Raw genomic sequence first — 25,832 nt, 5'->3', positions numbered from 1 at the left:
GCAAAACAGAAAGCTACAAGTGTTGGAGAAGATGTGGAGAAATAGGAATACTTATCCATTGTTGGTGGGAATGTAGAATGGTACACCACTGTGGAAGTTTGTTTGGCTGTTCTTAAGGAAGTTAAATATAGATCTGCCATGTGATCTGGCAATACCAATAGTAGGTATATATCCAGAAGAACTGAGAATAGGGACACGAACAGACATCTGCACACCGATGTTCATAGTGGTATTTTTCACAGTTGCTAAAAGATGGAAACAATCCAGATGTACATCAACCAATGAATGGGTAAACAAATTGTGTGATTTATGTTATTCACCTGTAAGAAGAAGTGAAGTTATGAAGCATATGACACTGTGGATGAACCTTGAGGAAATCATGTTGAGTGAAGCCAGTGAGACACAAAAAGACAACTATTTTATGATTTCACTATTATGACCTAAATATAATGAGCAAACTCACGGAGTTAACTTTAATAGCTAAATTAGAAGTCACCAGAAGATAGAATGAGGGTGGAGAATGGGGAGCTGATGCTTAGTTTGTGCAGAATTTCTATTAAGCTTGACTGTGAATGTTTGGAAATGGATAGAGGTGATGGTAGCACATTATAGTGAGTATAACTAACAGCACTGATATGTGGGTGCGATTGTGGTTATAAGGGGAAGTTTAGAGTCATGTATGTCACTAGAAGGAAAGCTAGAGGATGAAACATGTTACTGTAGCGCATAGTGAGCCCTGTTGTGGATGAGTGTGGTCAATAGTACAACTATAAGAATGTTCTTCCATGAATTAGAACAAATATATGTTAATATTACAAGATGTTAACAATAGGGTAATATATGGGCAAAAACAACCTAAAGGAAATGATGGGCTGTATTGAATAGTAATATATTAATATTTTTCCATTAATTATAAAATTTTAAAAAAATTGTGCTAAGTGAAAGAAACCAGACAAAAAGTACTAGGTAAGTGTATTTATAAATAAATTTGCAGAGACAGAATTTTATTTGTTGTCATGTAGGGCTGGGAAAGAATAGAGGGATTGAGAGATGACTGCTAAGGGGTATGGGGTTTTTATTTTTAGAGTGATAAAAATGCTCTAAAATTGATTATGGTAATGGATGCACAACTCTGTGATTATACAAAAAGCCACCGAGTATACACTTGAGATGGATTGTGTGGTATGTGAATATATCTCAATAAAATTGCCTTAGAAAAATAAAAGCATAGCCTCCACGATCAGGGGAGAGATCTGGGCTGGAAATGTACATTTATCAGTATATGGTGTTATTAGAGAAGTGAGGGGAAAAAAAGATGTTTGTACATGACAGTAAATTCTCAAAGATAACACAGTAAAAACCCCAATAGCTTTTTTTTTAATCCCCCCCCCACTTGCCACTTGCTTGCTGTCTACTCTCTGTGTCAATTTGCTGCGCTTTCTTCTGTGTCTGCTTGTCTACCTTTGTTGCATCATCTTGCTGCGCCAGCTCTCTGCAGGCGCAGGCTGTTGGCTCTCTGCGGGTGCAGCCAGCTTGCCTTCACAAGGAGGCCCTGGGAAGCGAACCCAGGGCCTCCCATATGGTGGACAGGAGCCCAGCCGATTGAGCCACATCAGCTTCTCCCCAATAGCTTTTTATAAAGCAGTCTTCTCTTAAGTCAAAAATTGAATGCAGCAGTCTTTAAGGTTTACATATTTTGACATGAGCTGTACTTCTAGATCACCTACAGACGCCTCATCCCACTGTATGAGGCTCTCAGGGTCTATAGCTTGGAGTTTACCATGTAGACTTGAAACCAATTTGCTTCATTATTATGCAAAATGTTACCATAGCAGTGTTTTGGAAAACCACTTAGTTTTCATAGAATTCTTGAGCATATAGCAACTTTTGACCTACACAATTGGTGTAGAATGCATTTTACTAAGGAAATATGAGCCTACTTAGCCTACTTATCTGACTTTAGATTACAGATTTTTGTCAACGGAAAAGTGATCGTTCATCATATGAAGTGGATGAACTTCCTGTTACTGAACAAGAACTACAGAAATTAAGGAATCCAGATATGGAACAGGAATTGGAAGTAAGTTTAAAATATTATTTATGTCTTTGCTCATCAATTTGTTTAGATACAGCTTTGCTCTGTGGTCTCAGTTCAGACCTACTCTTTTCTTTCTGCTCGTTTAAATTCTAATCATGGGTTTTGTTTGGCAATGTTCAGTTTTATCACAACAGGAATATGTGAACATGTTACATAAATTTCAGCTAAACTTTATGTGGAATAAGAATATGACAAATGTTGCTAGAATAAAATGACAATAGAGGAAGCTAAACTTTTAAAATTTAAGATAGAATTTAAAGTAGAGAATAAGGAAACTAGATTTTTTTTTTTTTGCTCCAGTTCACTCTGACATCTTCCTTCCCCTATCCCTGTGTGAGCCTTGGAAAGAGAATGAAATGTTTGAAAAGGAAAATAAGATGAACATTAAAAAGGCACATTTATTTAATATTTAAATTCTGTGATTTTTTTTTTTTTAATCATATGCCTATGTGTAAAGCACTGTGGTCAATGTTATGGAAGTTCAGCGAAGAGCCTGTAAGAGCTCTCATTCCAAATAGAAAGAGTCTCAAACAATTACATCCAGTCACTCTGGAGTTGGGATGGGGATTGTGCCTAAGAGGGGAAGGCTTTTAGTGAGATGATGGCATTTGTGCTATTGAGGTGCTTCATAGACTCTCCTAAGTGGTTTTCATCTGCTCAGAGGTAAGGAGTAGAGGGATTTATAACCATTTCTTTCCTTGTACTCTCTAAGTAACCTTGAGCTCTGTTTTAAACAGTCATCAGTGTGCCATATTTTGATTTCTTTTTAGGTACTTGTGAAGTTAGAAGGTGGAATTGGGCTGTCCTTAATTAATAAAGTCCCGGAAGAATTGGTCTTTGCAAGTCTTACAGGAATCAATGTGCACTACACACAGCTGGCAACCAGTCACATGCTTGAACTCAGCATCCAGGATGTACAGGTAAGGAGGGAAGTTTTCAGAAGTTGTTAATCTACTTGGTTTTGTTGTTGAACACCCAACCAGATCCAGTCTTTGGTTTTCTATAAACATTGATGCTTTAGGGCAAGTGTCTTGAATCCTTTGAAAGAAAGATCATTCTATGAAATAGTTGTTTCTACCTAGATTTGTCTCACTAATTTTTCTATACAACAGAATTCTGAAGACAGCAGTTAGCCCATAAATAATTTATATTAGATAACTCAAAGTGATAGGGAGGAAGGTGACCCATGGTTATCCATCTTGCCAGTAGAAAAAACTTCAGGAAATCATCTAAACATCATTTGGAGGAATTGAGGTTCAGTATAGGGGTAAAACAAGGAACTGTGTTTTTGCTTCTGGCCAAGATGGAGTAACAGGGACTGGGTTTACTCTCCCACTTGAAACAGCCCCAAAATCCAGATAAAACACATGAGGTAACATTTAAGACCCTGGACATCAAGCAGTGAAGGACAGTGATCCCTGAAAGGTGAGAAACAGAAGACATGAGTCCTGCAATTGCCCAGCTTTGAGAAAATTTCCAGGCTATGGCATAGAGAGGAAAGACTGAAATGAAGCCCAGCAGACTGAAAGAGTTTTAAAAACAGAGCTTAACATCCAGGGAAGACCAAGGTAACTAGTGTTCTTAGGACAGCATGCCTAGGAGGAGAGAGCTGCACAGTTTGACATCTATAGAAGGTTCCCCTTAAAATAGTCATCAGAGAACTGATAACATGCATTTGAGGAAACTGCCATCCTAACCATTCAAAAAGATTAGGGGGTACAGTACTTGGCTCACCAGGCTGAGAATGGTGCCTGTTTCCCACCAGCCATACTGGGCAAACTCATACTTTATGGGGCATTGGGAAGAATACTCAGGAAAAGCTTGCCTCAGTAGTGAGAAATAATTAGCCCTAGACTGAGTATTGCTGTGGACCTGCTTAACAAATCATAAAAGGAACATCTGAAATGACTGCTCTGTTTCAAAACCAATTAACTATATTCCTAAACAAAGCTCAGGAAGATTTATAGGAATATTAAAATCCAGCACCAACAGGGAGAATTCACATTGCCTTCTTACCACAGATTATCACAAATGCAAAGGGGCAGAAAAACACAATTTATGATGAGAATAATCAATGAGCTGACATAGATGTTAGAATTTTCAGAGAAGGACTTTAAAACTGTTACTATAACTATATTCTCTATTTTCAAAAAGTTAAGTAGTGATATGGATAATATTTGGAAAACTCAAACTTCTGGATATAAAAATTGCAGTGCATAAAATGAAAAAAAATATCCTGGATAGGATTAACAGCAGATGATACAATGCAGAAGAAAAGATTAGTTTGTATAATCTAAGTATTTTTTAAAACAATTTTTAAAATATATTATTAAAAAAAAAAGATTAGCGAACTTGAAGACGTGCAATAGAAACTCTCCAAACTGACATACATAGGGAAAAAAATAATTAAAAAAAAAAAGAAAGAAAACAGCTTCAGTGACCTGTGGGAGAACTTAAAGCAACCTCAGGTAGTTGGAGTTTCCAAAGAAGAAGAAAGAAAGGAGGAAGCAGAAAAAATATTTGTAGAAATTATGACCAAAAATTATAAATTATAATTATAAATTATAAACCCACAGATCTAAGAAACTCTTCTAACCCCAAATGCAGAAAAAATATGAAGAAAACTACATAAAGACACATCATAATCAAATTACTCAAAACCAGGGATAAAACTGCTAAAGATAAAAGACATATTCAGTACAGAGGAACAATAAGGATAACAAATTTCTTGTTGGAAGCAATACAAGTGAAGTTAATAAACAATACCTTTAATGTACTAAAGGAAAAAAAACTGGCAATATGTAATTCTATGCCAGCAAAAATAACTTAAAAACAAAGGTGGAGAAATGGATGTGGCTCAAGTGATAAGGCCTCCACCTACCATATGATCCCTGAGGCCTCCTGGTGAAAAAGAAGAGAAAGCTGTGCCTGTGTGGTGAGCCAGTGCCCACGCAGTGAGCCAAGTGTCCACCTGGGTGCCCACACAGTGAGCTGAGTGCCCATGTGGTAAGCTGAGTACCCATGTGAGTGCCCACATGGTGAGCTGAGTGCCTGCGTGGTGAGCTGAGTCCCCACATGAGTGCCTGCATGGTGAGCTGAGTGCTCATGTGAGTGCCCACATGGTGAGCCAGTGCCTATGCCGTGAGCCAAGTGCCCGCTCAAGTGCTTGCATGGTGAGCCAAGTACCCATGCGGTGAGCCAGTGCCCATGTGGCGAGCTGATTGCCCATGCAGCAAAGCTGAGTGCCTGCATGGTGAGCCAGTGCCTGTGCAAATGAGTCACACAGCAAGATGATGATGCAACAAAAGAGAGACGAACAGAAGAGTCAAGGCGAAGTGCAGCAGAGACCAGGAACTGAGGTGGCGCAATTGGCAGGGAAACTTTCTTCACATCAGAGGTCCGCAGGATCGAATCCCGGTGAATCCTAGAGGAGAAAGACAAGAAGAGAAGATGAAAAAAGAGAAATAGGAACAGAAGATCACACAGCAAATGGACACAGATGCAAAAGCAGCAGGGCGGGGAGGGGAGGGGAGGGGGAGGAAAAAAAACACAAGAAAACAAAGGTGTGTGTTTTCAGACATACAAAACTAAAAGAATTCATTGCCAATAGACCCATGCTATAAAACATGTTAAAGGACATTTCTTAGGCAGAAAGAAAGTGATTCCAGATAGAAATTTATATCCACACAAAAGAATGAAGAGTACCTGAAATGATAACTATGTGTAAATATATGATTATTTTCTTATTTAAATCTCTATCTACTAACCAGACCTAATATTTATAAAACACTCCACCCAGCAACAGCAGAACACACATTCTTCCCAAGTACTCATGAAATATTTACCAAGATAGAACATCTTTTGGACCATACAATCAGTCAAAATACATTGAAAGCGTTTGAAGTCATAAACAATATGTTTTCTGACCACAATGCAATTAAATTAGAAATGAATAATAAAAAGATCGTCGAACAATCCCCCAAATATTTGGAAACTAAATTTAAAAAACAGAAATTAGAAATATTTCAAATTAAGTGAAAATGAATATACAACCTGGCAGAATTTGTGGAATGCCCCTAAAGCAGTACTACAGGGAAATTTATAGCACTAAATGCCTAACTTAGAAAAGGGAAAGGAACTGAAAAAGAAGAGCAAATTAAGCCCAAAATCAGCAGAAGAAAGGAAACAATAAAGGCCATAGTAGAAATCAGTTAAATAGAAATCAGCAAAACAGTAAAGAAAATCAGTAAAACCAAAAGCTGGTTTTTTGAGATCAACAAAATTAATAGACCTTTAGTCAGTCTGATCAGGGGGAAAAGAAGAGAGAAGACACAAAGTACCAATATCAAGAATGAGAAAGGTGCTAGACAAGTCAAGTAATGACGAGGAATGGGATTTTTGGAGAGCTACGAACTAGTCCTGACCCCCATAATTGCTGCAATTCCTGTGATTGCAGGGCTGTTGGCTTTCAAGGCTACTGTGGAGCTGGGGAAAGTGGAAAGGGAATAGAACAAGTTAAAATGCTACAGAGTTCTCTTTCCTTACCCAGATTCATCCATTTTTCTTGATTGTTGTAAGGCTTTGATTAACTTCCATAGTTCTGAAAAAGTAGATTTTCATAATTTTTGCTAGAGTTCTGGTATCATGCTATCAAAACTCCTGTATCTCTTTGTAACATCATTCTTGAAAATTTTCTTCTTTATCAGTCTTCAGCAAGGTTGAAATGTGAGCTGGGAACCAGTTCCTGGTGAACATTTCAAAGAGAGGATCCAAAGATCCTGACTGAGGTTCTTTCCCAAACTGAATAGCATGAATTTCTACTGGGGTTGTGCAGTGTGCCCTCACTTCTGGGGGTCCCTTCACTACTTTCACATCAGTGCAGGTCCATCCAGATTGACAAGGCCAAAAGCCCTTTTCAAATAATTTTTCCTGTATACATATATCATAAATAGCAAAGAAATCAGGCTAATCACATCCCATTTGTTGAAGACAGAAAGGTAAAATCTTGGGAAATGGATGTGGCTCAAGCAGTGGGCTCCCGTCTAGCATATGGAGATCCAGGGTTCAATTCCCAGAGCTTCCTGGTGAAGGTAAGCTGGCTTGAGCCTGTGTGGCAAGCTGTCCTGAGCAGCAAGATGACACAACAAAAAAAGGCACAGGAGAGACAATAAGAGATGCAGCAGACCAGGGAGCCGAGGTGGCATAAGAGATTGCGCACCTCTCTCTTACTCTGGAAGGTTCCAGGATCAGTTCCTGGTGCCACCTAAAGAAAAGACAAGCAGACTCAGAAGAACGCACAGCGAACAGACACAGCAGACAATGGTGCGGGGGGCGAGGGGTGGGGGAGATAAATAAAATCTCTTTTTTTTTTAAAGATTTATTTATTTAATTCCCCCCCTCCCCCGGTTGTGTGTTCTCTGTGTCTGTTTGCTGCGTCTTGTTTCTTTGTCCGCTTCTGTTGCCGTCAGGGGCAGGGGAAGTGTGGGCGGCGCCATTCCTGAGCAGGCTGCACTTTCTTTCGCGCTGGGCGGCTCTCCTTACACGGGGCGCACTCCTTGCACGTGGGGCTCCCCTACGCGGGGGACACCCCTGCGTGGCAGGGCACACCTTGCACGCATCAGCACTGCGTGTGGGCCAGCTCCACACGGGTCAAGGAGGCACGGGGTTTGAACCGCAGACCTCCCATGTGGTAGACAGATGCCCTGTCCACTGGGCCAAGTCCGTTTCCCAATAAAATCTCTTTTTATTTTAAAAGAAAATTAATATCTTGCACCCAAATATCTTTGTCTTTGTTTTTCACCTTTACAGAGAAGATCTACGGAGCCATTTGCTATTTATTAAGTTTCTTTATGTTTTTACTTTTCTTTACAGAAAAAATTTGAGTGGAATAACCTCTTGATTTGATGTGTGCTCTAAAACATAGCAAATAACAGATTTGAGGATTTACTATGATTATGGTGCTGTGAGAAAGAAATTTTGAAAAATGGAAAATACAGGTCCTGTTCTTAGGGAATGTCTCAGCTAATTGGAAGAATAAAACTAGAATTAGTAATTCTTTGTTAGTATATCCTGTAACTAGTGCTTTTGGGGAAAGAACAAAAGAAAGAGGTCAGAATAAGGTGAGCTCTATGTTGTCATTTCACATATTGTATATGATAGATAATGATTGATTCACTCAATAAATTCACAGAATTAACTGTATGGCAGGCACTGTTCTGGGCCCTTGGATATACAGCATTGACTAAAATAGATGAGATTTCTGCTCTCCTTGAGCTTGCAACCTAGGGCGGAAGACAGCCAATAAATAAGCAAGCAAGCAAATAAATAATTACAACCTGTGTAATTGCTGTGAAGAAATAGAGGGATGGTACCACTTTAGGTAAGGTGGCCTGGAAAGATCTTCCCAAGGAAGTAAAAGCTGAGTTGAAACTTGGGGGAAGAGAAGAAACAAACCATAAAGAAGGCTGCTAAGGGTAAACCATTCCAGGAGAATTCAAAGACTCTGAGGGAAGGAAAACTTACCTACCTTTGAGAAACATTAGGGAGGCTGCTGTATCTGGATTGTAGTGACCCTAGAGGAGAGTGGTACATGATGAAGTCAGAGATATCAGCTGTGTCCAGATCATGCAGGGTCTTGGAGGCTGTGGTGAGGCATTTGGGTTTTATCCTTAGGGAAAGGGAAGCCACAGAAGGGTATAAAGGAAGGAGGGACATGACTTGATTGATATATATATATATTTTTTAAAGATTTATTTATTTAGTTAGTTCCCCCCCCTCCCCTGGTTGTCTGTTCTTGGTGTCTATTTGCTGCGTCTTGTTTCTTTGTCCGCTTCTGTTGTCGTCAGCGGCACGGGAAGTGTGGGCGGCGCCATTCCTGGGCAGGCTGCTCTTTCTTTTCGCGCTGGGCGGCTTTCCTCACGGGCGCACTCCTTGCACGTGGGGCTCCCCCACGCGGGGGACACCCTTGCGTGGCACGGCACTCCTTGCGCGCATCAGCGCTGCGCATGGCCAGCTCCACACGGGTCAAGGAGGCCCGGGGTTTGAACCGCGGACCTCCCATATGGTAGACGGACGCCCTAACCACAGGGCCAAAGTCCGTTTCCCATGATTGATATTTTTAAAAGATCACTTTAGCTGCTATATATAGAGAGTACATTGTAGGGGCGGGGATGGAAGTAAGATACAGGACTCTAAGTCTCTCTCCCTTATCCTTGTACTTGAGCCAACAGAAGGAAAGTCAGCAGTGACTATACAAAATGGTTTCTGTGTGGGAAACTGTGTGATACAATGGAAAAGTCAAAGGATTCAGTGCCAGAAATATCTGCTTTTGAATCACATAGAATCACCATTTCTTAACTTTGTGAACATAGACAAGTATTTTAACCTAAGTGTTTACTTATTTATAAAATTGGAAAGAATAACACCCTTCAGGGATATGATAGGTGGTTTGTAGAAGTACACTTAAGGGCACCCAAAGAGTGTTCTCTTTCCTCTTCCTAGTGTGGACCTTTGGTATAACACAGAAATTAAATTGGCTGCTATATTAGTCAGCCAAAGGGGTGCTGATGCAAAAATCTGATGCCACCAGAAGTTGGTTGGTTTTTATAAAGGGTATTTTTTGGGGCAGGAGCTTACAGATACTAGGCCATAAAGCATAAATTACTTCCCTCACCAAAGTCTGTTTTTCACGTGTTGGAGCAAGATGGCTGCCAATGTCTGCGAGGGTTCAGGCTTCCTGGGTTTCTCTGGGGTCAGAGCTTCTGTTTTCTCTGCAAGGTCAGCTGTAGACTATTGGTGAACAGCTCTGTCTCTCTCCCTGGGGTTCCAGCTTCAGCATCAAGCTCCAACATCTAAACTTTTAAGCCCTTTAACTCTGTCCTTTGCCATACCTTTTATCTTGTGCCCTAATGGCACAAGAATCCAAAATAATCTCATATGTCCAGAGGAAAAGACCAGTTTACAAATATAATCCAATATTTCTTTTTTGAATTCATTAATGATATCAAACTGCTACAGCTGCTTTCTGCAGAAGTCCCCCACTATTCATAAGCCTTTAAGTGTACAGGGTATACTCTGTTAGGTGCTACCGTGTCTGGGGGAATGGAATAGTCCCTAATACCACTGACTTCATTATTTCAGTCCTGGGAAAGAAATTGACTTCCCATTTGGTAGCCATCTGCATTACTGGTTCTCTAATTTAGCTGTTTTCCTTTAAGGAATTTGGAATGAGAGAGAAGCATGGGTAGCGTAGTGGTCTACGAGTGAGTTGTGGCCTTGGAGTCTGACAGACCTGGTTCAAGTTCTAGTGCTGTCATTGAGTAACTGTATGTCCTTAAGCAAGTCTCTCTTCCAGCTTCTTCATCAGTAAAATGAGGACAGTAATAGTACTTTCCTTAGGAGGTTGTTTTAAGGACCATAGCAGAACTCCTAGTTTAATAACACTGGTGTTGGAGGTATTGTGGTACAGTGAGGTGGCACATCTGAAGTGACTAGCACGGTGCTTGACATTTAGTACTCACATCATCAAGCTTCACCTCTGCTATTATGACTACCATTGTCATAACACCGGTCTTCAACAAGAACGTGTTTTTCCAACTGCTGTTGAAATGGAGTAAAATGGCAAGGGTATTTTCTAAGTAACCTGCATAGTATGAGGTCCCACTCAAAGGTAAGAATGAAGGCTGAGATGGCAATGTGTTAGATGCTGAGCATCTAACTTTCTGCCATAAGAACTCTCCATTAAAAGAAAAAAAAAGGAAGAAAGAAAATGGAGTAACTTTTTAATTTTGACTTGGTTTTGCTGCTTTTGTACATTCTAGGTGGATAATCAGCTCATTGGTACCACTCAGCCCTTCATGCTCTATGTGACTCCCCTGACCAATGAGAATGAGGTCATTGAGACAGGCCCTGCCATCCAAGTCAATGCCGTGAAGTTCCCCAGTAAGAGTGCGCTGACCAACATCTACAAGGTAAGCTAGTGGGGTGGGCCAGGGGCTGGTACCATGCCAGAAGATGATTTGTTCTCTCATGATCAAGTCTCTGGGCAGGGTTGCAGGGGACAGATGGAGATAGTTCCATGGGGTTAAGCCATCCCCGTGTAACTTGCTAAGTTGTTTAGGGCAAATTTAAAGCTACTCCTTCCCTTAGCAATTTATATTCTCAATTGTGTTTTTAATGGCCTTGCAAATGGTAGTTACCGAGTTTATAGGAGAGCAGAGTGTGTATTCATCAGAATGAAGCTGCCGTAGAAAAGTAGAGGATCTTCTAGATTAATCAAGACCAGGCATGATCCAAATACGTTATGAAAACAGAATAATCCAGAGGTTGTTAGAAAAGGGGTAGGAGGGTTCTGACCTTGAGCCAGACATCCTGCTATATAAGCTGGTAAACTTTATTGCTAAAAGCAGAACATTCAAAAGTGATAAATTCACTTCTTAGCAAAGTCTCCATGTACAAGCCTAAGAGGGTGTTCCCATATTTCTGGTCCTTCAACACTAGTAAGGTTGCATGCAGCCCTGAAGTTCACAAACTTGGTCATGCTGCTTCTTAAATGAGCTGTCACCATCTGAGTGCAGTCCCATGAAGTTCCTCCACCAGAATGCATCTGAAGCTGTAATTTTGATAATGAGACACAGATGCACTTGGACCCAAACAATAAAATGGAGAATTGTCTACTAAACATCTTATGGAGTTTTTGGTTTTGTGTAGCACTGTAGGGAGAGATGAGTCTAAAATAATTTGGCAATTTATCTCTGATTATAAAATCACATGAATGAAGAAACCATGTCATGACATTGGTTTTCTTTTTTTTTTAAGGAGGTACTGGGGATTGAAACCAGGACCTTGTATGTGGAAGCAGGTGCTCAGCCACTGAGCTACATCTGCTCCCAATGAGAGTTGGTTTTTCCATTTATTTGTTTGTTTTTAGGAGGTACCAGAGATCAAACCCAGGACCTCCTGCCTGGGAAGCAGGCACTCAACCACTTGAGCTACATCTGCTCCCCCCCCTGGTTTTCTTAATGGCACAGATGAAAGTGCTTTCTGTTGCTCACACTGTAAATCAGAATTTGTTCCTCTGTAGCATCTGATGATCACAGCTCAGAGATTCACGGTGCAAATTGAAGAGAAACTGCTCCTGAAACTGCTAAGTTTCTTTGGCTACGATCAAGCAGAATCAGGTAATATTGAGTATTCCTATTTTGTATCTGGAATTGTCCCAAGGATGACATTTTTTATTCTGCTTGTGAAAACCAGTACCTTTCCACTTCTTAACCTGAACTAGGATCCTGAAGTTTATGTTTCAGTTGCTCTCTTTCAAAGTATTTTATTCTTGTGTGAGTTATACCTGTGTCATAAAGCAGCTAATCAGAGGGTTTTCTGGGATCCTGGAGAACCCAGTGATAAGCCTGTAGGAAGCAGTATACTACTATTCTTTGCTTTCTGTTTTTTATTCATCTGCTCTAGGATAAGAGAAATGATGTTAGTCATTTAGTAATCTACTTTGTTTCCTAACTTTTGTACATTAAACAGACTCAGGGCCAAGAATCAGTAACCCCTTGGGCAGTTCCTTTGGTTCAGTTAGGGGGAAAAAATTGGCTGGCCTCAACTTCTACACTTTGACATCCATACCCTTATGCCTTAATGTAATTACAAAGGAAATTCTAGTTACTTTACTCTTCTTTGGGAAGGAGAGTAAGATAAACTATTGAAAAAAGATGTAAATTTCCAGCAGTGCTACAGAAATAATTAACCTGTTGTTTTCTTTATTTAGATTCCTCATCATTATATTATCTTCTACTTTTAGGCTATAAATACAGTCTAGAAAGAGTTTAATAATGCCTAGTCTTTTGAAGGCTAAATTAAATGCTGAACCTGAAGAAATATGACAGACTTTTTATGTTTATCTGCCCACATTGGCTAGAGGAAAAAAGTCTCTGGGAATGTGTACATACGTTCATACACATGCACTGCAAAAAATTTTTTTTTCTCTTTTTATCCAAGACTTAGAATTTAAGCTTTCAATGTAATTGGAATCAATAACAAACTTCCCATCTGTGTACTGCTGTGTTTTCTACTTTGGGTTGGAACACCAGTGTTTATTTGTATTCAAACAACCCACTTGAGACCTTGCCTACCAGGTTATCTGTTTTGGTACCTTCCTATGAAGTTTTGCTTTCAGTTTGATTAAATGTGCTTTTCTTGTAAGTTTTTTTATAAGTAGATCTAAATAAATTTCTCTCTAAACTTTGTGTAGTAGATTTAGACTTTAGTAAAATCTCCCTCCTTTCATTAGAGCATCTTTTCTCCTTCCTAAAGCTTTTTTCTGTTTCCTGAGCACAGATAGGCAGGCCTGTTGTAATATTTTCCACCTATCCCTTCTCCCTTTCCCCTGGCCTCCCCATCTTTTTTTTTTTTTTTGACTGTTAGTAGAACTGATAGTAGTTTTCAATAGTAGAACTGATAGTAGTTTTCAATAGAAGTTTGTTAAGTAGATATATGCACTGCCTCTGGTTTTATTTCTAAGGCATGTGAAGCCAAGTGAAAATAAATTGCCCAAATGAGTGTGGGTACATCATGAAGTATAAAAAGTACATTGCTATATTCTAGCCATGTTAATCCTTTTTACTTTTTAGGATAATTATTAATGAATTGTCCTTGATTATTATACTTAAGGAATGTCTGTCATAGGAGAGAGAGGGTGCATCCTGTAGTGCTATCAGTTCTTTCTAGCCTGCAGCCTGTTGCTTTGTCAGGCATTATGTTTCATTCAGATGCATTACTTAATTGTTGACATTGCTTATTATAATTCAGTTAAGCTGTACTCCACTTATTTGCATATCATCCTATGAAATCTGGGCTGCTCCTGATAATAATAATAATAATAACAACAACAACAATAATATAATAGTTTCTAGAAAGCCTATTCCCTCTAAACACACCCATGCCCTTTGACTTTCCCACTTAGATTATTTGTTCCAAAGTTGATATTTGCCAGATGATATAGAGTCACAAATATAAGAGTAAGCAAGTCCACCCTTTTGATAACATGAAACATTTGCTTTTACAAAGAAATGATATCAGGATAATGAACCTGTTACTGAACCCTCTAAAACTAAATTTAGAGACATAGAAATTTATATTTTTTTAATGTGAATACAAATATTTCAATCATGAGACTTCAGGATATTCAATTCTTTTGTACTAGAAGTGGAAAAATATGAGGAAAACCTCCATGAGAAGACAGTCAAGCAACACGGAACACCAATTCGGTACTACTTTGAAAATCTCAAAATCAGCATTCCCCAGATCAAACTGAGTGTGTTCACCTCCAACAAGCTGCCATTGGATCTGAAGGTAAGCTGCTACCTGGATAAATTTCAAAAGATGACTTTCACATGGAAAATAATGAGTGTGTTTACTATTTGTTTTTCTGCCCAGCACCATCCTTTATAGAAGATAGTTTTACAGGCTGCCTTTTTTAGATGGTTTATTGGCTCATATATATTTCTTTCCATTTTTAATGATTACGTATGACTTTGCTAAAGATTAAGGACTAACAAAAGAGAATAAACACGGAGAATTATAAACAATGCACTATTTAGCTCCTGGCTTATTTCAATGAGGTAAAAGCCTGCTTCTAGGCTTGCTCCCAGACTCAGGAGAAAAACCAAACCCAAGGCAGTATCTTCCTTACGTGGCCAAATCCTGCCTTTACTTCCAGTTCTCTCTTCCTCTCTAAATACCACCTTTTCTTGAGTGATTGACAGTGGAAATGTCTACCATCTTTAAGGAAGACTCAGCTACATACCCACTGAGGCAGGGCCTCATGTACTACTACATCAGAGGTCATACTCGCACAGATCATCTTGATAAGCCCTTAATATACAGTTTAAGCACTATCTTCATTTTTAGCAATAAAATATATTCTAAGTAAAGAATGTGGCTAGGTTTCAAATCTGTCTGACCCTAGGTCTCTTAAGCTCTTTCTCTCTCTCTCTCTCTCTCTTTCTCTCTCTTTTTTTTTAACTATACCCCATTGCTCTCTAGGAATAGAAGTCCTCCCTGGTCCTCTTGCCTGATAAGACAAGAGTGTTGTGTTGCTATGCAAGTCTCCTTAGCTAGGTAGTAATAGGAGTGGAGAGCAGCCAGGTGATCGGTTAGAAGGTCCAAGTCTGCATCTGCCTTCCTGCGGCTTGAACCCATTGGTTCTGGTTTTTTCCTCTCTTGCCCTTGAAGGTGGTTTCTCAAGGCACTCATTGGGTTCCCTACTAACCACCATTCTAAGACTCTTTTCCCTTTGTCCCATGCCATTTCCTAAGAGAGTCTCTTTCTGAACAGTAACAGCTAGAGAAAGAAGCAAATAAATTAACAAACTGAGAGTCATAAATTCAGATGCCAAACAGGGCTATGCTAGTAATGCTAATAGGTGAAGTAGTGCAGAGCCTGGCAGCTGAGAGGTTGGCTGCAGCTCTGCTCCAGCCAATTGTGTCACAGGAGAATGTGAACCCAGTGTTACCAGATCTTCAGATCTGAAAGAGAAGCCGGAAATCTGGATTTTTTTGTGGAATCTCCTGGTTTTTAAATGTTGGCAACCCATTCAAATTTTGATTTTTTGGTGTATGTGTTTTTTTTTAAACCTTGTAGGTCTAACAAAACACATGCATAAGCCTCATGTGGCTCGTAGTTTGCCAACTCAGAACTTTTAAAAATAGATATATAGTTAATGATTCAGTAGTCTGGCCAATATCAGATCTTTCTGGAATAAAGTCAGGGCAAGAGTAAGTGCCTCATTGAAGTGGTAATGTGGGGGTGCATAGCCAGGAGCACCAGCAGGGCCAGGGACGTAACTGCTAGTGTGCCATCCTAAGCACACTGTCAGCATGCCCTTCTGGACTGACTGTCCTGTCTGCTTAATTTGCTTTAATTTCATGTTTCCCAGGAGACTGAGCATACTTATAATTAGGATGGGAGTGGGGGAAAACCATGGGAAAACCACTATCTTGCTAATATCCACAAGTATCCACTTGACTTATGTGACCCTTTGGAATGGGTTTGTTTGATAAAGTATATATTTCTCCAGAACAGTTGGCACTCACCCAGCAAACCAATGGCAAGCATTTCCTGAGAGCTGAGGACTTCTTGTTTTTTTTTTAATCATCTTACTGAGAAACACAGACACCTAACTATTTCTTTCACATTTTCTCCCAGACTGACAAATATGGTATGATTTTCTACAGTTGAGGGAGCTCCAGCCCCTCAGTTATATCGTATTGATGCTTGCCTGTTACACTGTGCATACAATAAACTGGAAGTCATTTTAATTGAATGTTTCATCTTGCACCATATCGAAGGAATCTTTTCAAGGCACATTTCAAATGATCATTAAATAAATTAAAAGAGGCAGCCTTGTTATGAGATGTGGGGGAGGGCATACCGAGGGCAGCAAGTTGATGTTTCAAGCAGTATGCTGGGAATTGAGACTTCAGAGTTAAAATCTCAGCTTGTGGAAGTCTCCATTTTACTGTGTCTTGAGTTCTCCTAGTGGAGCCTGAGACTCGTAAAATAATGCCATTTATTCAAAGAGTTTTCTAACAGAGTAATACCCCTTTATTAGTAGCTTTTAGGAAGGGCAATATGCTCTTTTAGATGAATATGTAACAACTAAAAGTATTTGCTTAAGAAATAGAGTTCTGCCCCAGAATAGGAATCACAAGAGCCTGACTAAAAGGTAAGCATGTCTTTGCTATTGAAGGAATACTTATCTTGATTCTCCTGACTCCTGGCCAGAGGTTGTCAAAAGTTTCAGAGGGAAGTCTATTTGGGTTTACACTGAGGGTACATTGTTGCCATATATAGTAGGTGTTCAGAAGGACTCAAAGCATTTTTCACACCAGCTATTGCAACTGGATTCTTTATTCTGTGATGGAGGAAGGGGAAGATAATAATTCCATTTCACAAATGACAAATGTAGTATGATTACTAAAACCCAGTGTTCTTCCCTCTTCCCCATTCTATTACTCTCTCAAGTCTGCGTGTTAGAGAGTGGTAGAATATACCTAAAGTACAGGTAGTTTACATGTTTGTTTGTTTTTTAAGATGAAAAGAGGCCAGGGGCCTTTAAAAGGTTTCCTAAGGTGGCCTACAGCAGTTCTTTCCCCATTTAGAGCATTGGGATATTACAAAAGAAGGGCTTTAATTGAGCAATCTAGTTTGGAAGAAAACCCACATTTTAATGGTCCAAGGGAAGGGGGGGTGGTAAGGAGAAATTTCAAACAAAGACACTATTTAAAGAGTCTAAAACTGTCTTCTCAAAGGCTTGAAATAATTTGTTGGGAAACTTCAGACCCTTTACTTTTTTCCTCCCTTCCTAAATAAAAACCAGATTTGTTAGAAGGAAAAAAGATCCAGTATTGTTAATTGTATTTCAGAAAGTGCAAGAGAGGGAAATATCCCTGTAGTTTTAAACACTGTCCCAAGAGGGAAATGGGCAAATACCCTGCCTCACATAAACAGTCACTATGTACCATAAATAAACCTTTAAAGAATGAATTCCAGACAGTTTTGTTTAGTGCAGGATAAACTAAGAAAGAAAAGGACACGGCCCAGGGACTTGCTTGTGATTTGAGACCTTATGGCATATGGACAGGTATTTCTTCTTTCACTATAAAGTTTCTGGAAGTCTTCAGCAGTTTTTGTGTGGGGAGGTAGGAATAATCAGTTTGCTGTTTTTATTAGGAACTTATGATTGCAGGGTTGCTTTCTCCAAAATTCAGTTTATTACAGGAAACTGTCTGCTACTTGAGTAAATATGCATCAGCTTTGTATACTACAGTGTTTGATTAGTTGTTTAGTTAACTACAAAAAAAAAAAAAAAAAAAGCCCTGTTGGACTTTTCCTTCTCATTTCTTATACATCAACTGACCAAATCAACCCGAAGGTGGCATAATAAATAATTCATACCAGTAGGCTGTATCGCAGCACTTTCAAATGTGGGAGGCCAAAAAGCAGTAAATGACAAGGTAAAGATCATTTTTACTTCAGAGTCAGACTATTTCCTTGGTTCATACAAAGCACCCTAGTCATCTAGAAAAGGATTTGACAACCCAAAGAAGTTTCAGATTCTTTGGTATTGGGCTTGTTCCTCCTCTTCAGTGTTTGGCTGCAATGAGGAAATTGGGGTAAAAGCTTTTTATTTCAAGCCTTTGTTTTTATCTTATTTCCTCTTCTCTAAGAAGAAAGTCATTTTCAGAGTTGTACTGGCAAAACAAGAACTGATTATCAGCATTCCCAGTATACTTATACTATATGACTGTAAGCTTACTCTACTTCAGTTTCTCTATCACTAGAATGAAGAAAATCATGCATACTTATGTCATTGTCCACTCACTGTGAGGAATAGTTAGACACTTGTGAATGAATAGCAGGACAATTTTCAGGACAAACAATATCCTCCTTTCTGGCCTTCCTGCTTTCCTTCAGTAGGTAGTCAGTCTTGAGAAAATGAACATGTTCAAGTCTTAGATCTACTAATAACATCTACAGCTTTAGGCTGTGCTCTTTCTTGGGTTTTATTATAAAAAAAAAAAATTAAGAGTTTTAGACTGCATTGACTTGACAATGCTCTTAAATCTCTAAAACATTTTATTCTGAAATTCTTTAGTGGGAGATAACCAAAGATATCCTGTATTAGTCAGCGAAAAGGGTTCTGATGCAAAATACCAGAAATCAGTTGGTTTTTATAAAGGGTGTTTATTTGGGGTAGAAGCTTGTGTTACCAGGCCATAAAGTGTATGGAGCAAAGTCTTTTGCCATGTGTTGGAGCAAGATGGCTGCTAATGTCTGTCAGGGTTCAGGCTTCCTGGGTTCCTCTCTCCCAGGGCTCATTCCTCTATGGGCTCAGCGCCTCTGTTTTCTCCACAAGGTCAGCTGTAGACATCAGACAAATGGCTCTGTCTCTCTCCCCGGGGCTTCTGCTGTGTCTAGGGAGCTGTCTCTATTCATGTATTCTTCTCCTTTGTATTCACTTTCTGTACTGTAGCTCAAAACTCCAGCATCATAAACCTCCAGCTCTGTTCTTTGCCATTGCAAAGCCGTAATCATAATTTAATCAAGCCCAGGTACAGACCGGTTTACAAACATAATCCAATATTTACTTTTGGAATTCATAACTATATCTAAACTGCTACACATCCCAAGGCATCCAGTCCATAGTGGGCTTTTTTTTTTTTTTAGAGATACATGGATCACACAAAACATAGTGGGCTTTTAAAAAATCTTTATCTTTCCAGAGTCCACTGCCATATTTGACATTGCCGAACTCCCTGTACTTAACTTTTCTGTCATTTCTGGTTCTCCTCTTACTCTTCTGTTTGTTTCTCCTCTGTCTTTTCCACTGTTTTCTTTTACTTTACACCTTTTCCTAACACATATGTTTAAGGGTTGATTCTTTTTTTTCCGTGAACTGTCTGATTATATCATTTTCCCATTTTTCTATCAAGTTGTTGGTCTTTTAGCTCTTCTAATTTTAGAAGTATTTTATATGTGTTTGTCTTTGATGTAAGTTGCAAGTTTTTTTTTTTTTCAGTTTTTCATTTATCTTTTCACAACTTTTGCTTGTAGTGTGTTGTTTTGTTCTCAACTTTTTATTTTGAAATGATTTCAAATTTACTGCATAGGTACAAAAATAATTTTTAAAAATCATGACAAAAGTCTTTTTATTTTTATATTGTAAATTTTATCCATCTTTTGCCTTTTGCAACTGAATTTCATTTAGAGAAAAATTTCCCCCCACTTTCTGGTTTTAGAAAATTTAATTTTAGAAAAATTTTTTCTTCTAATATATGATTCCATTTTAATTAAACATTCTTGTTCAACTCAGTGATTATATGAAATGCCATTGATTGTATATTTTAGATAAATTATATGATTTATGAGCAAAAAAATAATAGGGTAGGTTGAGTGAAAAAGGCACATGAAATTTTAATTATAATAAAGACATTTTGATTCAGTGGGGAATATGTATTTTTAAATAAGTTTTAGACGTATGGAAAAATGTAAAATTAAATTCATTCTTCATACCCTATATAAGGATAAATTCCAATTGTATCAGAGATTTGCTAACATTATTAGCATAGAAAATTGTTTTCACAGTTAAAAGAAAAGGGTGGGGGTATTCAGCATGTTCTCAAAGAACCTTGAAATATCAATCATGTTAAATAAAAACGTGATTGGAAAATAGACCATATCCAGCAATTGTAGACTGTCTTATAGCAGACCAAAACCAGCTGAGAACTACAAGCAAAGCCAGATAGAAAAAAAAAAGTCTGTTTGAAGGCATTGGAAAACTACTAAGTTAGCCAGGACTTGCAGGTCCAAGCTTTAAGAGAAGAGGGAAATCCTGTAATGTGAGCCCGACATTACTCTGCTTTATTCTTGAGAAATTTGTAAGTGGTGTGGGGAGAAAGCTTAAGAAGCCAAGCAGAAAGCAGTTGCTAAATGTCAGAGAATCAGAGTAAAGCTTTTGGCAGACTCATGCTACTGAAAAGGCAAAAGTTAGACTTCATTGCTACTAAGAAAGCTGGAACTTAAGGCACCATTATCTCACAGAGAAGGGACATGCAGAGAGGAGAGAAGACTTTAGTAGTCTGAGCCACTTTTTTTTCTTAAGGCATTTGCCAATTTTCTAAGTGACCAAGTCTGAGAGAAACCAAACAAAAAATAGTAGCCAAGAGGTTGCCTAGTTCTAAATAGAACTTGTAGCAATCTTATGGTACTTGAGAGATTAAAAGTAGAGGAGTGGCTTTGGTTTTTATTTGGGACTGCTGCAGCTAAACATGTAAAGACTTTTCCACAGTCTCAACATGTTTTCATATGAAATGTCACATTCCATCACAAATTACCAGGCCTACTGAGAGATAGGACCAAAAGAAAAAACAGACAATAGAAACAGACCCACAAGTAATTCACATGTTAGTTGATATTACCAGACACAGAATTTAAAATAACTGTAATATGTGTTCAGGAGGCTTATTTTAGAACAATTATTTTCATGAACATAGAAGAAAAAATCTAAACAAAACTAGCAAGTCAAATCCAGCAATATATTAAAAAAAAATAGATCATAACCAAATTGAGTTTAATCCAGGAATGCAAAGCTATTTTAATATTTGCAAGTCAGGTGTGTAATTCATACATCAACAAAAGGAAAAGAGGAAAAAATCACGTGATCATCTCAATAGATACAGAAAACCATTTGATGAAATTCAACATTCATTCACAATAAAAACTTTTTCCAATCTTAGAAGGGAACTGCTATAATCTCATAAAGGTTATCCTATAAAAAATCTTCAGCAAACATTGTACTGAATGGTGATATACTGACAGCTTTCCCTTGAGATAGGAAAGGGACAAGGATGCCCATTCTTACCACTTCTATTCCCCATTATACTGTAGATCCTAACCAGTGCAATAAGACAAGAAACATTTTTTTTCTTAAAGAAAGAAAAGACTTAAAACTAGAGAGGAAAAATGAAAACTTCATTTGTGGACAACATGATTGTGTACCAAAAACACTTAAAACAGTGTACAGATAAATACTTAGAATGAATAAATAACTTTAACAAGGTAACTGGTGACAATGCACGAAAAAGCAATTGTATTTCTATAAGCCAGCAACAATTTAATAGAAAAGGAAATTTGGAAAATTATTTTCAGTAGAGTTAAAACATCAAATGCTGTATATTTACTTATTACTATATAATAAACCACCCCAAAATGTAGGGTTTAAAACAACTGTTGTTTTTGTTTTTGTTTTGTTTTGTTTTTAGGAGGTACCAGAAATTAAACCCAGGACCTCGTACATGGGAAGCAGATGCTCAACCACTGAGCTACGTCTGCTTCCCAGTAAGAGTTGATTTTTCCATTTGTTTTTGTTTTTAGGTGGTACTGGAGATTAAACCCAGGACCTCGTACATGGGAAGCAGGCACTCAATCACTTGAGCTACATCTCCCAACAACAACTGTTTTGTCTGTTCACAATTCTATGGGCCAGCACTTTGTGCTGGACTCTTAACTGGTGCTTCTTATGCAGAACTCACTGGTGATTGGTTATTATTATTCATGTGGCTCCAGTCATTTGGTACCTCAGTTGAGACCAAATGGTATGAGAGGACCTTACTAACATGTCATGTAGTTGGCGCTGGCTGTCAACAGACCCTCTCTTTCCTCATGGTCTTTCATCCTTAAGAAAACTGGTCCCAGCTCCTTCACGTGGTGGAAGCATTCAAAAAGGGCAAAGCAGAAGCTGCAAGATCTCTTGAGACTGATACTCAGAAGTCGTTCAGTATTCTCCTGGTCAAAGCAAAGCACAGTTCGTACAGATTTAAGTAAGGAGAAATAGACTCCACCTTTTGGTAGGAAGAACTGCAAAGAATTTGTGGCCATTTTTAATCTACCATAGATATCTACACATAAATCCAACAAAAGATGTATAAGACTTCTACACAGAGGGAAACAGTTGTGGCTCAACTGATAGAGCGTCTGCCTACCATATGGAGAATCCAGGGTTCAGTACCCAGGACCTCCTGACTTGTGTGGTAAGCTGGCCCACGTGCAGTGCTGCCACGCTCAAGGAGTGCCGTGCCATGCAAGGGTGTTCCCTGCGTAGGGGTGCCCCACACACAGGGAGAGCTGCCCCACATGAAAAAGCACAGCCCCGCCCAGGAGTGGCGCCACACACACAGAACTGAACAACAAAAAAAGTGACAGTTTCCCGATGCCGCATGACAAGAATGCAAGCGGACACAGAAGAACACACAGTGAATGGACACAGAGAGCAGACAGTAGGGGGAAGGGGAAAGAAATAAATAAAATAAATAAATAAATAAGACCTCTACACAGAAAACAAACTTTATTGAGAGAAATCAAAGAAGACCTAAATAAAGGGAAATACCAGGTTGGAAGATTTAATGTTGTAAAGTTATCATTTCATCTCAAATTAGTGCACTGCTGATAAAAATCCCAGCAATGTTTTGTGGCAAATTGACAGGTTGGTTCTGCAGTTTATATGGAAGTCCACTGAGAAGGCATGGTAATCTTGAAGAAAAGGAACAAAGTTGGAGGACTTACACTGCTAAACTTCAAGTACGATTACACAGCTACAATAATTAAGACAGTGTGGTATTGAAGGAAGGACAAAATGAAACAGAAAAGAGAATCCACAGACACAAGTACAGTCACTTGATTTATGATGAAGTGTTTACACTGTACTATAGTGGAGGAAAGGATGGTTAAAGTAGATATCCATCTGGGAGAAAACAAATCTTGATCTCCACTTCACACTGTACGTAAAAATGAAATCCAGGTAGATTATAGATTTAAATGTAAAGAGTAAAACAATAAACTTCTGTAAGATAAATATATAGGGATATCTTTATGATCTTGATATAGGTAATTTATTAAAGCAGGACACAAAGTTCTTACTATAAAGAAAAAATTGATAAACTGGATTTCATTAAAATTAAGCGCCTCTGGTACAAAAAGACACCATTTAAAATAATAAGTCACAGAAGGAGAGAACATATTTCCAATATGTCGTTTGACAAAGGACTCATATCCAGGATTTGTAAGTATAATTCCGTCAAAGCAATAAGAAAAAGTCAGACAAGCCACTAGAAAAATTGGCAAAAGAGTTGAACAGGTACTTCACAAAAACAGGATATCCAGGTGGCCAGTATGCATAGTAAAAGGTGCTTAATCTCATTTGTCATCAGGGAAATGGAAATTAAAACCACATTGAGATACCATTATATACCCATCAGAATCTCTCTCTTTTTTTTTTTTTTTTTAAAGCTATTTATACTGATTGTTAAGGATGTGGAAAAATAGGAAATTTCATGAACTGCTGGAGGTAGTATAAACTGGTTCAACTACTTTGGAACTGTTTGACAGTATAATTTAAGGTTGAACATGTGCATTCTTATGATCCAGCAATTCCATTCCCAGGTACAAATCCAAGAAAGATGCATACAAATGTGCACCAAAAGCTACGTTCATAGTAGCATTGTTTATAATAACCCCAAATTTGAAACAATGCAAATGTTCATCTACAGAAGAATAGTTAAATAAGTTGTTTTATTCTTAAAATGAAATACCATATGGCAGTGAAAATTAATACACTGCAGCTATATACAACAAACTAATGAATCTCATAAATTTAATGCTGAGTATTAGAAGCTATACACTATGGGTTTATGCTGATGATTTCATATATATATAATTCAAAGCAGGAGAAAGGATTTTGCAGTAAGAGAAGTTAAAATGGTAGTTACCTTGGGAAGAAGGAGCAGAAAGGGACTGGTTGTTGGCAGAAGCGCAGAGGAGGGGTGTATTAGTTCTCTAGGGAAATAGAATCAACAAGAGATATCTGTGTACGATTTTATGAGTCTCTCACCTGACTGTGGGGATGCACAAATCCAGGTTCCATAGGCAGGCTGCAACCAGGGGCTCCAATGAAAGTCCAGTGAAGGTTCTTGACGAGTTCTGGGAGACATTGGCTGTCTAAAGACAAGCTGGGAAATTCTCACTCAATGCTGGAATCACTTCCCCTGTTAAGGCATTCAACTGATTGAATAAAGCATCACTCATTGCTGATACCAATCTCTCTGATAAGTGTAATTGTAATCAGGTATCTATGATTTACCACTGCAGTAAAGTTAATGGTGACTAAAGTCCATAAATGCCCTTGTATTACAGTTAGCCCAGTGCTTGCTTGACCAAACAACTGAGCACAATTACCTAGCTGAGTTGACACAATAGCCTAACCATCACAAGGGGGTTCCAAGATGGGGATGATAATCTGTTTTCTGATTTGGGTGGTGGTTATATGATTGTGTTTACTTGGGAAAAAATCATTGAACTGTATATTTGATTAGTAGACTTTTCTGTGTGCATGGTGTCTTTCAATCGACAAGTAAAACACGGCAAGCTTACAGATGCAGAACAGACCAGAAGAAATTATGCTATGAAGCTAACAGTGTTTATTTCTGTGTGATATATGTGATTTAGCAAGTTAACATGACTTGTAGCTTTTATCTTTTATGAACTCCAGAATTATAGTACCCTGGAAGGCTTTCATATGGCTAAAGTGTGTCATTTCTTTTCTTCTCTCACTAGGCCTTGAAAAGTACCTTGGGATTTCCATTGATTCGGTTTGAAGATGCTGTGATTAATCTGGATCCATTTACTCGGGTACATCCTTATGAGACCAAGGAGTTCATCGTCAATGATATCCTCAAACATTTCCAGGAGGTGAGCTTTAGAGAACTTAGTGGCTGGAAAATAGGCAGAAAGTGTTTGTTTTAGTTGTTTAGGAGCTTTGGTTACTAAGACATTACGTTGGAGAACCCAGTTAAACATTTCAGCTGTGCTTGTTGTGTTACGGGTCAGGTCACATCCCATGAAACCCATATACATCATGAAAATCCCCAAAGAGTCTATTTGACGTATGAGCTGTTAGTGTTATCCCTCAGAACTAGTCTCAGGGGCTTTCACTGGATTATTCACAACTCTTAATGGTTTAATTGATGTTTTAATGATAACACAAAAGACTGAGCTCTTTATTTACCAGGCATGGACCTACTTTCAAAAACCACATCAGTGTTCTTAGAACCTATGAGATTCTGTCCTTCAGCTGAATTTGAAAAAACTTTTTTTATCAGGTTGGACATTTTCCATT

The 25,832-nt window shown here is 38.5% G+C and overlaps 1 protein-coding gene across 7 annotated transcripts in view; it reads left to right on the top strand.

Annotated features, from left to right (window-relative positions):
* Positions 1-25,832, top strand: part of VPS13D (vacuolar protein sorting 13 homolog D) — a 311,480-nt gene that overhangs the window by 158,579 nt on the left and 127,069 nt on the right. For all 7 annotated transcript variants that reach the window (XR_009187313.2, XR_009187314.2, XR_009187312.2 and 4 more), the window contains 6 exons: positions 1,964-2,080; positions 2,869-3,018; positions 10,918-11,067; positions 12,180-12,276; positions 14,304-14,452; positions 25,271-25,405. Coding sequence is in view for 2 of the 7 variants with exons in the window: in XM_058304369.2 (XP_058160352.1) it covers positions 1,964-2,080; positions 2,869-3,018; positions 10,918-11,067; positions 12,180-12,276; positions 14,304-14,452; positions 25,271-25,405 (798 nt within the window). In the remaining 5 variants the exon portion in view is untranslated. The remainder of the gene's footprint in view (positions 1-1,963; positions 2,081-2,868; positions 3,019-10,917; positions 11,068-12,179; positions 12,277-14,303; positions 14,453-25,270; positions 25,406-25,832) is intronic.

The sequence above is a fragment of the Dasypus novemcinctus genome, chromosome 9 (assembly GCF_030445035.2).
Source record: "Dasypus novemcinctus isolate mDasNov1 chromosome 9, mDasNov1.1.hap2, whole genome shotgun sequence".
NCBI classification, from domain to species: Eukaryota; Metazoa; Chordata; class Mammalia; order Cingulata; family Dasypodidae; genus Dasypus; species Dasypus novemcinctus.
This window is presented reverse-complemented; position numbering and strand designations above follow the sequence as displayed.